Source organism: Brienomyrus brachyistius, chromosome 8 (genome assembly GCF_023856365.1).
Source record: "Brienomyrus brachyistius isolate T26 chromosome 8, BBRACH_0.4, whole genome shotgun sequence".
Lineage (NCBI taxonomy): Eukaryota > Metazoa > Chordata > Actinopteri > Osteoglossiformes > Mormyridae > Brienomyrus > Brienomyrus brachyistius.
Window position 1 is genome coordinate 17,404,591 of NC_064540.1, and position 14,279 is coordinate 17,418,869.

The following is a 14,279-nucleotide window of genomic DNA, read 5'->3' on the forward strand; positions in this document are numbered from 1 at the left end:
ACAAAAAGCTTGTTACTCTTGCTAAATTGATGTAGGAGTATCACCGTCCATATCCTAATTGTAAGAAGGTTATTGGCCAATAAAATCCTGCTGATCACTTATCCACAGAAGCCCTACAGGGTAAACAAGCAAGAAATCTTTCATGCATTGCCTTGGGGTGAGTCATTTTGTGTCAGTTTGCACAAATTTATTTGGCACAGCTGACTTCGTGGGCTGAACAGGTGCGATCATATGTGTGAGAGACATATTCTTTTACGATAGACTGACTGTTCTGGAGTGTATCCAATATCCGGAGTTATCTTTCAATATATCTGCATGCCAAAATAATGCATATATAATTACCCACGTCTTAGAATACCACAGAGATTTTTTTACGATGTTTAAAGGGCCTGTCTGATGAAAAAGGGAAGTCTGATGCGTATCACCTTCGTTTGACGCCTCTGCAACAAACTGACCTTAAAGGAAATACTTGGTGGATTGTTCTGTTGGTGAGGTTTGTTCTGTGATGATGGTGTGTGACTTGATCTTATTTGCTATGACCTTTGATTGTATGAGTCGCGCTGATGTCTGTTGTCTCCACGTGGCCTGGTGATTGTTTTTTAGAGGATGATTGATGTGACCTCGAGGTGCAATATCTGTGCTCCATTCTTGATTGATGTAATTGTTGGTTGCCATTTCTGGTTGCTGTTTGTACAGTTTGTTGTTATTATTATTGTTTGTAAGATTCTGGGATTAGAGTGTCATTCCGTACAGAGTTTTGTTGTACGAGGACATTACTGTTTTCATTTTCTGTCCAAATATACAGTACATGCATGCACATGTTCAATACCGGTACTATCTTTCTTGCATCTTGTAATTGTTAATGTCTTTTACTTGTCATATTACTTTTGGATAACCGCAAACAACCCTAGTCTGGGTGAAAACAGATTTGTTAGTCTTCTAATTTCAGTTGGTGTTATATAGTTTGATGTTTTTTAACTGTGTGGTCAGATCCTTTCACACGTCTTTGCCTCGTTAGCGACTTCAACAGGTTCGTTACCTTGAGAGACATAGAGATGGTTTCCCTTGCTGCGAACAAGACTGTTTGGTCACACGAGGCCTGTGCTCCAACATGGCGGCTTCCCGTCCTTCACCTCAAACATGGAGTCGCGGCAGTATAGCTGCACGCTTCAGTTTGGTCCCTGTGACCTCGAGGCGAGATGCAATTACGACGGGCTGCTGTGTCCTGCGCTTCTTGCCAGCTTGATGTAAATTAATGGCCCTGCCATTCAGCTGTGTGTGGTCTCCTGCATCCAGGGTGTAGAGTTTCCCACATACTGAGCTGGCCGAGCCTCTAATGACGCCTTCATGTGGCTGCAAATGGACATAATTCCACGAGGTCAGACCTGTAGACAGAACTCTCTGCCCGAAGAGATTAATAGCCTCTGATGGGAGGCAGGAGAGCGCTGAGATATTCATCATCCTGTGCAGCACAGCCTCATCACACATGGTGGCCGTATGTTTGCTGAAGTATGTGTGTGTTTATGTCTGTGTTTTTTGACCTGGATCTATATTCTAAAGAAATGCGGAACTACGTGGTATATGCGCTACTTTTCTTCTCATCATTCTGTGTAGGTCAACAAAAAGATAAAAATCCCATACTTGGTGCTGCCAGTCTTCCAACTCACTCATGGATAGTGATTTTAACAGTACGGTATTAGTGACTGGGCAGCACACACCCAAGCTCAGATGACATCAAAATGAAAGCAGTGAATGAAGTGGAAATAGCATCATTCCCCCCTTCACAGAGTTTTCAGGAGTTCATGAGTCCATATCACACCAGCTGATGAATATGTCAAAGGCAAGGATCCTATTTCGGGACATGATATAATGGAATGGACTGACATGCACACGATATTCAATTTCCGAATATTCTGCGCCTTTATGAACAATAATTTGAAAAGTCACCCACATCCTAAATGAAGATATCATCCAACCAGATGTTCAGTTTGACATTTAACATTCTGACCCTTTCAACTTCTAATCACCATGTTCAAGGTGGAGGCTCGGCCTATCAGACCTGACATGCCTGTAATGAATGAAGGAGATGTGCGCCTGTTTGCTGCCTCTGCCTTCTGCTTATTCTGTATGCCTTAACAGAATCTGACATTTGCAAATGGGGAGTCAATGGGCCCCTCAGCTCCAGGCGATTGTTTCCTCCAAAAGAACAGCAGCATGCCGAGAGACTTGTGACATTTATTCATCTGATCTATCTTTTGTCTCCCTGCTTCCACTTGCTCACTTTCTCCAGACTCATACGCCGGCATTCCCAAAAGCTTTCGGTTACTCCCTGTTCCCTCCCCTTTCTCCTTTCTCTCCCTCTCCCTCCCCCACTGACTCTCTCTCTTTGTTAGACAGCCTCGCCTCCACTCCCCGCTCTCTCTCCTCCTCTTGCTCTGCCTCTCCTCATCCTCTCAGCCGGTGGAAGCGGCAGAAGGCTGTGAAGTAGCAGCGGCGAAGCTCACCGGCACTCGAGCTGCTCGCTTTCTCTGAGAGGCTGAGCGGGAGCTCCAAGCATCTCCATCCTGCCTTTCACCGTTTTCCCCCACCTTTGGCTTCAACTCCTTCTCCCTGCTGTCCTCCTTCTCGACTTCCGCTCAGCCCGGGTCTGCTCTCTGATTGGGCTGCATAGACGCGGGGACTTGGCCGGCCGTGACTGGAGCGACATTTGGCAGGGCTTCGCAGTGAAGAAGTTGACGTTCTGCTTGGTGGCTCCCTGGACCAACTTGAACAGAGACCAGGAGCAGAGAGCGCAGACACGCGACTGGCAAGGTGGAGGGCGGGGGGGGGGGGGGGGGCAGCTAAGCCGGTGAAAAGCTCTGAATGAGCTTCTTTCCTCTGAAAGGATAAACAACTCTTTTGTTGCGAGGAAGAAAAGACACTTGCCTTTTTGGTGAGGGAATTGTTCAGCAGGATTGGGTCAGGAAAATGAAGAAAAGCCTAACTCAGTAGAAACCTTTTTTTTTCTATGCACATTTCCTTGTCATTTGTTTCTTGATAAAAGTGCATACAGGTATTTTATCTGATTGAGAGAAGTTGCCCAGTGAAGTACCTTGCATCGGCCCTTGTGTGGAGATCTGAACTGTCCCTCAGACTTGAGCTCTGGGATTCCTGTGACCTGCTTTTGTTAACCCTGACTTTGCGTGTGTTGCCACTGTGAGGTTAAGAGGAGATTCAGGCTATTAGTTTAACTTAGGATTAGAAAGGGAGGGGGGGTGTTAAAAAATAAAGGGTTTGGCTGTGGGGCGCAGTTTCTGCTTGATCTTCAGGCCATATGGTTTGGCAAGTGCAGCGACGCCGGTCACTATCTGTGTTCTAATTAATGTGCAGATGAGCCAGTAGGGAGGCTGCTATTTATGTGATTGGAGTGGGGGCCGTACATGTGACCCCCAGGGACGTGCAAGCAGACAAAGAGAGCTTCTCCCCCAGCTGTGCCACCACAGTCAAGAGGCGGGAGCTACTCGACCCCACAACCTCTGCCTCGGTGGCCAGCAGGAGCTCACATGATGCATCACTGTTCAGTTCTGAGATCTTGACAATCACTGCACTCACCCCAGGCTGAAGGGGAGGACCGGGTCGCTGGGCTAAGTGGGGGTATGTGGTACGAGTAAGGGGTCAGACATCGGGGGACTGAGCTCGCGCCAGAACAGTTCACTCTTTTCACCCTGCTTTCCCCGTCGTGTGAGATATGGAGTTGTAGATTTACTCCTTTTCTTAGAGAGGATTTAAGGAGAGTGAGTGGCAGTGTGGCTTCCCAGCAGCAGCGCATTTACAGCTGTGCGTGGACAGTAGTGACTGGAGAAGCCGGCTGAGAACCGCATCGTCACTCCCGTCGTGTTCCACCCCATGCTTCGCTCTGGGAGTACCGTTATTTCTGGGGATGTGGGAATGTGGCAGCAGTGGGTGGGTGAGCCACCTTTGGGAGCTGGATGCAGCGATGGATTAACCTGTTCTGTCTGGAACGCAGTGGAAGCGTCTCGCAGTGACTGCTGGAAGGAGCATTAACGAAGTTTCCTCCTTGGGAAACCACTGGAGTTTGAGCTGAAATTGGACGCTTTGTATTTTTTTTTCTCTCTCTCTTGTTCCTTCTCTCCTTCCTTAACCTGGGGCCCCCTCATCCGCCCACTCCCTGGCCCGGGGGTGTGGAGTGGAGCATGACCAGCTGTCAGTACCCTATTGCTTCCCCGGAGCGAGACAGGATGTACCAGCACAAAGTCTCGCTGGTGGTACGCTACTTCATGATCCCCTGCAACATCTGCCTGATCCTGCTGGCCACCTCCACGCTCGGCTTTGCTGTGCTCCTCTTCCTCAACAACTGTAGGTGTCTCACTGTGCGTGTATGCGTGCATGTGTGTGCATGCATGTGTGCGCATATGTGCGTGTGATTATGACTGCAAGCGTGACACCTGATACTCAGCGTGCAGGTTGTCTCCCCCCTTGGCCATATGGCACGAAGGCTTTCTGGGAAAAGTTTTAATTCTGCCCCCGTCTTGTTCGTTTAACTTGGAGACTGTGGCTGACGATGGTGAACACAGAATGTTCCAGTACTACACTAAATTCACCTCCAGCTCCATAAAGTGATGCAGCTTGCGGGAGTATTTTCAGTCAGTGTTATGGAGAGATTTCATCCAATTTTGTCATAAATGGTCACTCTAGTTGGGGAATTTTTGCTGTATCGATCTTACTATCACATTTACAAAATAATTGCATTCATTTTTATTTTAGGATGTGTTTCTCTGAATAATTTTGATTCTTCATTATTATGATATTTTGTGCTGGGTGGATTGCTTCATTCATCAGAATATTTAGAATATATCTTTGCTGTGGTCGTATTAATGGTGTGTTTTCATGGGGGTTGGGACTTCAGGATTCAGCTGTGAATTTGGGTGAGAAATGGGGGCAAGCTACATGAAAGCACAAATCTGAAAGGGCATCAGAGGATTCATATTTTACAAGGAATGGGAATGACACATTACTGAACTTTAATGACCAACCTGGACCATCTAAGCTGTTGAGCTGTACTGCTTATTAAAATCTCTCTCTTTTGATTTTTTTCTTTTCCGAAGGTCTAGTTAAGCTACTGTATTTGCCAGTACAGTTTCCTGGTCATATTTTAAACTCAACAGCAAATTTTTGTTGTGTCACATTTTGCATGCTAGTTCAGTAATGACCATTCTCCGAGGATTTAAATGGAAATTTTACATTTGCTCTGAGATTTTCCTTTTCTCTTTTCTGTAGCAACAGTATAAAACGTGATACTATATCACAATTACTAAGTAGAAAACGAGTCTTCAACATCAACTTCCACTATTGTCATAATGAATTGATGTTTAGCTATTGAGTACTGCCGATGCTGATTAACTCCCCAATGAATGTGGGAAGGATTTACTTTATGGCTACAAGGCATAATGATAATCGTTTCCAGCAGGGTGTGTTTGCATCTTCCATTTGACTCTTACCATCTTTATTTGTCATTTCTGACAAAGGTTTTTTTTTTTTTTTTTATCACATACAACCAAAAACGTGCATTTATGTTTAATAGTCTTGAAGTGTGATTCCAGTAGTAAGTTCTTCAGCATTAAATACATCATATTAAATTGTTTGAAGGAATAGCACATTGTGTAAATGTATAGTAAACCCATTGTGTGATTTACTTGTAAATGTCTGGTAAAAGACTCAATAAGAATAATACTTGTCGGCAAGCTGGGCTGGGTGTGTCTGCTTTGTGGGCAGGCTTCTCCTCGGCCATCCCTCTGTGACGGGAGGCCCCAGCTGCCTGTCCCTCCTGTCGTTTGTCAAAGGTAGTGAGGGAGGTATTTCAGCGCTGCGGGTAGCATAACAGAACCCATTAGCATCCTAAAGGTTTTCAATTACTTATGTTGTTTTCCCAGTGGGGTGAGGAGCCAGTATTTCATCTGGATTTAAAGCACTAAAATGCATCTTTTTCCGTTCAGTCGTGAATAAGTTTTATTTATCTGAGGAAAGTACTGTGTTATAGGCCGATCTAATCAAGCGGTATGCCATTAACTGTAAGTACAAACTGAGTTAATTTCACACAGAAAAAAAAAAACTTTATATAATTTAGCTTATAAATGTAAGGAAATCTACTGCAAGCTCTTTGAAGAATACCTGTGTGGAGTAGCTGTCTGTGTGTGTCATAAGTTTTTGACACCCAAACCTATATTTACTATGGATGTGGAACTGGGCACAAACACTGTATATGAGCACAATCACAGATATATAATTTTTTTCTATATCCAACAAATGTATGAACAGCACAAGCAATATTTCGCTTTCATGCAGTTATGTTTGTTTTTGTTGTCTAGGCTGGTTGCAGAAATGTTTTTCTGCATTTGTGATACAAGAATCCGTAAGCACTGCAAATGACAATGAAGCCTTTTCGACAAAAAGCTTCCTTACTGAAATACCCAGATGCAGTGCATTGGCCCTCTGCTCTCCATGGCTGCAGAGAAGTGAAAACTGAAGTTGAGATGGGGGCTTAAATTTACCCAACCTCCGTCCATCTGGGTTTTATCTGAAAAACAAACACCTTTTTCTTTGTTTGCCTTTTGTCAGGGACAGTGAGACAATCACGATATAACGTTTCATTTTTATTTTCCCACTTGACTTCCATGACCCCCTGTAGCCTTAACCTTATTGCTTCCCGTCCCACTGCTAAGCATGTAAGGACACTGGTTCTTCTGTTTGGCAGAGCGATGTGGAAGGAGGAGGATAGATGAAAGTACTGCTTGTTTCCCAGCATTACTGCTTCATAGGGATGTGTCATACATAATTGTTGCCAATATTTTATTTTGATTTTAATCTACTTCCACTTTTCGCATGCAAGTGAGACATGAATATCTCACAGGTTGAGTAAACGCAAAGTCCCCTGCTGTCCTGGGTGCACGCTAATTCCGCCATATTTTTGCTAACATCAGTGAAAGTACCTGTCATGTGCTTTGTGACTTCCTGTTGAAGCTAACTGTTTCCTGTTGGACTGTTTCAGATAAACCTGTCCACTTCACTGCAGCGTCGCCCCCTGATGGTGAGTCCTGTGCGGTTTCTCTACTATTAGCTACTGAGCCCCACTCTTCTTTCTGCTGTGGGGGCAGAATGGCCCACGGTCCTGAAAAGGATTTAACATTCAAAAGGCGCAGGGAGTTCTCAGCTTTGATGCACACTTTTTGACAGCTTCATCTGTTTGCAGTGCGGTTGTGGCATACTTAGCAGCGAAGGCCTCTGGCGATTCCAGGCATCCTTGAATACACATGTACTGCGGTATTTCCCTGAAGCTGGCTGTATCTCCCTACCACCAGTCCTGTCATGTCTGCTTTGGCCCCCGCTCTCACCAGGCTCCCCAGTATTAATCTCCCCAGTTAGTGGGGTAATTTAAGCTGTTGAGCTGCAAGAGTAATTGGACAAACAAAACAATTTATTGCCAAATGGTGGATCCCCACACTTTTTAATTGGGGAAAACAGCTGGTTTCATGGGTTTCTATGAATATTGATGAGGCAGCACATGAAAGGGAGTTTACTGGAGCATAATGCTGAGGCTGGTGGCGAAGCCGCTGTGCATTCTGAGAGGCCGTCAGTGCTGTGTAAGGGCATCATAAACGCAACATGAATGGCAGCTAATTAGCAGGCAACCTGTGGTAGGAAAATTTATGGGCGCTGTATTTGTCTGCCACATTAAAATGAGCTACCATAAAATTCTTCAAATCAGTTCCTGTTAAATTCCTGCGTGCAACTCCCACCGACGGCCATTTTCACTTCACTTCTCAAATAACGATTCTTATTTCTGGTTCTTGGTTGCATTATTTCCAGTTCTTCTGATCCATGTGTGGCTTTATAACATATTCAAAAATTGCGTAGTTACATTTTAATTTGAATATATTCTTTTTTGTTTTAAATAAATTCTTTATGCAATGTCTTTTGCATGCTTTTGAAAATGGTCAATTGAATCAGTTATTTAAGAAATGTTTTGTCATTATTCCTGTAAATACATCATGCAAGAGGTATCTCTGACATGCCTGTCTGCATGCCTTCAGTTACCAGTTGTCCATGATGTGATGCAGGATGAAGTCATCCCTACCCCAGAGTAGTACACTACACTATGTGTGTGTGTGTGTGTGTGTGTGTGTGTGTGTGTGTGTGTGTGTGTGTGTGTGTGTGTGTTTGGGGAGGGTGGGGGTCGTGGCAAATCCATCACTGAATCATTTGACACACAGATGGTACGGTCAATAATCAGCCCTATTTCTCTGGTGGAGTAAGGTCACAGTGCTACCTCCTTTACTGTCTTGCAGTTCTGAGTTCCTAACACGCTACACATCTGTAAGGCGGCAAATCCTATTTCATGTCACTTTTGATGTGAAACCTGCTCGAGGCCCTTTTTGTGTGTGAGTGTCTGCTTACACTGGTAGTGTCTGAATGGGAAGGTATCCTTAGGACGGGAGTGCCCCACAGTCATGTTTGTAAATACTCTGACAGTAAGACGGTTACTGGGTAGAGTTTTTATTATTTAGTGCATCAAAGGCTGCTTATCAGTTCATTTGCTTGTGTACTTTCTGATCTATGGTACACCGATATGACTGCTATTTGGCTGAGAAGAAGGACAAGCCTTGTTGTTTGACTGAGAGTCCTTTGGCCTTGTATGTATTTTAGTGACTTTATGTCACTTGAATTAGCAAATTAAGAACGGAGTCTATTGTGAACTATTGAACCATTCAGCAGGTTTAAATTCATAAAAGGCTTTAATCACAGGCTGTGTTTTTCAGTCTATGGGAGTGTTTCCTAATCCAGTCCTCAAGGACACACAGTCGCTCCACATATTTGCTCCCTCCCAGCTCCCTACCAGACTGTCCCTATTTTTGCTCCCTCCCAGCTCCCTGCCAGACTGTCCAGGTTTTTGCTCCCTGCCAGACAGTCCAGGTTTGCTCCCAAAAACAGGCACTGTGGGTCCCCGATGACCGGATTGGGAAGCGGTGGTCTATGGTAATCCACAGCATGGCGTGTTCTCTTTCCAGTTTGGTCTTTTTTACTCCAGCAAGAGGAAGTGCCAGAATGGCTGCTGTCACAGAAATGCACTATGACAGGCATCCCAGAGCCAGGAGCCACACAGAACAGGGTTCCAGTTCAGTCATAATGGTTTACTTAGAATAGGGCTGAGACTTGCAGATTTTGCAGTTAGCTGTCAATTAGCCAGGTAAGGTGTCCAAGCTCTGACCCAGTACTAGCAGTAAGTAATTAAAAAGTGGAAGGATACACTTCATAGCCCTCAAGTACTGGAACTGCCTGATATATAACCATTTTCAATGTAATAATACTATTATTTTCAATACTATGTATTAACGTACAGTCAGAACCATAAATATTTGGACAGAGACAAAGTTTTTCAGGTTTTAAGTTCTGTGCATTAACACAATAAATGTTAAAAGAAACGAGTCAGATGCAGTAGAAGTCCAGACTTTCAGATTTAATTCAGTGGGTAGAACAAAAATATTGCATAAAAATGTGGGAAACTAAAGTAATTTTTCTACACAATCCCCTCCTTTTAGGGGCTCATAAGTAATTGGACAAATAAATATAACTGCAAATAAAATGTTCAATTCTAATACTTAGTTGAAAACCATTTGCAGGCAATGACTGCCTGAAGTCTCGAACTCTTGGACATGAGCAGACGCTGGGTTTCCTCCTTTTTAATGCTCTGCCAGGCCTATACTGCAGCAGCTTTCAGTTGCTGTTTATTTGAGGGTCTTTCTGTCTGTAGTTTAGTCTTTAGCAAGTGACATGCATGTTCAATGGGACTTAGATCAGGTGACTGACTTGGCCATTCGAGAATATTCCATTTCTTTGCTTTAATAAAGTCCTGGGTTCCTTTTACTATGTGTTTTGTGTCATTGGCCATCTATATTATGAAACGCCACCCAATCAATTTGCTTGCATTTGGCTGGATTTGAGCAGACATGATGTCTCTGAACACCTCAGCACTCATTCGGCTGCTTCCATCCTGAGTCACATCACCAAGAAACACTAAAAACCCAGTGCCACTGGCAGCCATGCACGCCAAAGCCATCACACTGCCTCCACCATGTTTTACAGGTGATGCAGTGTTCTTTGGATCATAAGCTGTTCCAGTCCTTCTCCATACTTCTTTCTTTCCATCATTCTGATACAGGTTGATCTTGGTTTCATCTGTCCAAAGAATGTTATTCCAGAACCGTGCTGGATTTTTTAGATGTTTCTTCGCAAAGTCCAATCCAGCCCTTCTAATATTAAGGCTTATGAGTGGCTTGCATCTTGCAGTGAACCATCTGTGTTTGCTTTCATGCAGTCTCCTCTTTGTGGTAGACTCCGATATTGATACATCTACTTCCTGGAGAGTGTTGTTCACTTGGTTGGCTGTTACGAAGGGGTTTCTCTTCACCATGGAAATGATTCTGCGATCATCCACCACTGTTGTCATCTGTCGACATCCTGACCTTTTTACGTTGCCGAGTTCACCAATGCTTTCTTAATTTCACTCTCAGGATGTGCCAAACTGTGGATTTTACCACGTCTAACGTTGTGGCAATTTATCAAATTGTTTTATTCGGTTTTTTTGCAGCCTAAGGATGGCCTGTTTCACTTGCATACTGAGTTCCTTTGACTGCATGTTGTATGTTCACACCTCAATCTTCTAAATGCAAACCTCGCATCACCTCATCAATACCCTAAAATGAAATCTGAGAGTCTGCACTTTATGTCCATGCCCAACTTCAGTTGGAATATATATAAGTAAACAGGTAAAATAGTAAAACTTGTATCAGTGTCCAAATATATATGGACCTAATGGTATGTATTGCCTTATAAATATATTTAATATTCTCTGTTGCTTAAATCTGTCCGTAATAGCCTGGTCCTATTCTCTTGATTTTTCTTTGAACATAAAGATTATATAGGTAAGCGCATGTACTCCCTGATCTGTATCTAACGGGTGTTTTCATCTTGTATAATGTGTCTGATAGTATAATGGACAGCTGCAGAGAGAATGCCTTTTTTTGCAGATGTTATTTGAAATCTAAAAGGCACGGGGTATGTCTTACAACAATGGAGCACGATTCTGCTGTTTCTGAAATCACTGTGGTAGGACATAGGGGTATTGTGGTGTTTAATACAACATAATATAATAGGCTTTTAAAATAGCAGGATATTGAAGAGGTTTTTGAATCTCGTGATCTATTCTCTTTCCTACTGGACGGCAACTTTACAATGTAGGACGTGTGACTACAGTCAGCAGCCAAATCCCTCCAAATAAAAGCCACCTAATCACTGGCTGAAAACTGACAGAGCAACAAAGCTCTCCCTAATTATCATCTTGCTCCCATTTGAAGTCTGATACCATGCCATCCCCAATAATTATTACTTGTCGTGCTGAGATATAATAGCAATTGTTCCAAATTAGCCTGTTGTTTTACGTCAGAAATCTGCCAGATTATGTCATTTGAGGGCTGAAAGTTCAAAAGGATTTTGAGTTTAATTAACTGCGCGAAACATTTTCAAGAAGTAAAGCTACCACTTATATATACAGTAATCCTTACATGGAATTTTATATCATACTGCATATGTATGCATGTTTGTGTAAATCATTTACAGCATAATTTAGAGCATAAATTATAGTTTAATGGAGGGTAAGAAACTCTTGTTTTTCCTCTGTCTGATGTTTAGTCATTTTGTGCAACAGAACATAATGCCACAGTCTTGGTGAAAAAGGAGCCGTCAGTCTCAGTGCCTGCTCAGTCCCTGCACCATAGCAGCCAATTCTTGGCCATAATGCTGCTTGGATCCCGAATCTTCAGAATGCTGCCTTCTGTCTAGTTTTAATACTTTGCGATCCAGGACTCCAGTGCCCTCCCACTGAGCCCCTGTAACCACGTTCTTTGATCACTCTTCGCACGCTGCCTAACCTCCCCTCAGTGGGCAGACCCTCCTATTCTAGACTGTTCCAAATAAGGATTTCAGGCTCAGGTTCACTCACAATCTTACTCTGCACACTAGAGGTTAGATGCTTGTTAGATCCGTGATGAAAATATTGTAATCCTCCAGTAATAGAGATTGCAAAGTATGGTCAATTGCTCCGCATTAAGGCTTATGTATGGCTGATGTTTCTAATATGAATATATTCCAGTTCCCGCACGTTTATATTCTCGGGCATGTATGTTTACCAGTTGACATACGGACATCTGCTTCATAGTGAATATAAACCGCTAAGAATAAATTTGAACTTTGTGGGCGTCCATCAAATCTCAGTTTGCCTGCAATCATTTAACAACCAATAAATGCAAAAATGTCTGAAGTTAGTTGATTTTCAGTCTAAAGTAGATCATGTGGTCATGCTGTTTCTCTCATAACCAATCAGAAACATCTGTCTTTTAATGACATCAGGCATTGAGCAGCTGCTGTGTATATTGCAGATTAAAGTTCAGTCTTATCTTGAGAGGAAGGAGGCTTTTGATATTTTTTTCTAACATTATATTCCCTATGCGAGCTATATTCCTGAATGTTAAGCAGACCAATTTCTATATATGGATTTAGAAAGCAAAATAGGTCTCCTAAATTTTTGGGGAATTTTTTTAAAGTGTTTTTTAACCAAAGCACTGCTAGGTACTGCTTATTCATGCCACTATTCAGCTTCAAAAAGAAATAAACTCCTCTGTTGATTAAAGGTAATTACTGGAGCTGAGCGGCACTCTGCAAACTGTGCAAATGGTGGCTGTTTTAAGGGTTTCTCTCGGCCCATGTTGGTATAATTCTAGCAGTAATATGCTTGTCAGCTGAAGGAGTATATTATTAAGACCTGGGGAATCTGAGTGATTAAACTTTTCTTGTAGTGAGAGGCTTGAATGAAGAGCTGCCTGAGGAGTAATAAGTGGTGGATTTGGCGTAGCCAGTGGTTACCTTGGTGATGCAGCACAGCACAGTGGAAGAACTTTGGGGAAACTAGTTTTTTTATGCAAAAATGCCAAAATATTTTTTTTTGTTGATGTTGAAACAAAATCCTGGTCTGGACTTTTACTCTCTGGACCTGAATTACCCACCTATGCTTTTAACTGCCATGGAGCCTGTGCCAGGCAGCAGTACATTACAAGGCAGGGGTACATCCTGGATGGGATGCCAGTCCATCACAGGACACACACAGAGAAATACTCTGTGGGCAATTTACAGACACAAATTAGCCTAAGTGTTTGTCTTCAGACTGGGGAGAAAACACACCTGCAGCTGGAATATTATGCGGAATTCACACACACAACCACGGCGGAGGCAGGATTCAAACGAGGAGGACACTGCTTCCTGTGAGCTTCATCACGAAATCTCGACGTTTTAAAGTAAGACAAGATTTGATACCGTAATGTGGTGTCGAAGCCGGGTGTTCCCTGTTTCATTCCCTTTCCGAAAAAGTTCCTCCTGTAATTAATTCAATTCTTGCTGTGTTCTTGACAGCGAGACTCTCGCCCCTTAGAGGAGCAGAATTAATCACAGCAAGTCTGCTATCTTAATTAAATCTTTTCATGTCGCAGATTTTGCACAATAGAGCTGAAAATCTCTGTCATCTTATGGGTGCTTAGGATGGAGCGATACTCTGATGTGAAGAAGGTGTGAACGGGTGCTTTGCGGTCATGGCTATGCAGAGTGTACATTAAAACGTCTAAGTGTTGCAAAACCTTGCAGAGGACCTCAGAGGGTGCTTTTTCGAGGGGCTCGTCACGTTATTAGAACAAACTTTTAATATGCAAACGCAGACACCCACTTAAAATTTTCAGAGAAATTTCCCTTTTTTTCACACTTACAAAGCTTGTTAACATAATGCATAACTCTTATGTAAGATTCAAGATTAAGTTAGTAGCGCTAATTAATTCAAAAGTGAAGAAACAAATTTAGCATGTCTGGACATTTTCTGGCGTGAGTCATCGCTGTGCGTTTCCCAGTGTGTGACAGCAAAAGTCAGCACCGGATGTCAGTGCTGTTCAAGACGATCACCTCAAATGCTCTGGTGAAGAGACTGGAAGTCAAGAAGCAGGTGCTGGAAATTGTGGGAGATTTATGCTAACTGGTTACTACAGATTGACTGACAGATGTCTTTACAGACTTTTCTACCTGAGAGGTGTGGCTTTCATTTGAGAATAAGCCCGTGGGTGTTACTGTATGTCACGAGACAGTCTGCTCATTGTTGCTGAAAATGGTTTATAGGAGCACCACATAACCAA

General features: G+C 43.0%; 1 protein-coding gene across 14 annotated transcripts in view; it reads left to right on the forward strand.

Moving 5' to 3' along the window:
• agrn (agrin) overlaps positions 1 to 14,279 on the forward strand; it is a 188,766-nt gene that overhangs the window by 72,206 nt on the left and 102,281 nt on the right. For 8 of the 14 annotated variants that reach the window (XM_049022950.1, XM_049022952.1, XM_049022957.1 and 5 more), the window contains exon 3: positions 7,046 to 7,084. The exons of 1 other annotated variant lie outside the window; for it this stretch is intronic. In XM_049022950.1, coding sequence (XP_048878907.1) covers positions 7,046 to 7,084 — 39 coding nt within the window. Of the gene's footprint in view, positions 1 to 2,844; positions 4,357 to 7,045; positions 7,085 to 13,383; positions 13,401 to 14,279 lie in introns of those variants that run through there. 5 more of the 14 variants (XM_049022959.1, XM_049022964.1, XM_049022963.1 and 2 more) reach the window with 2 other exon arrangements.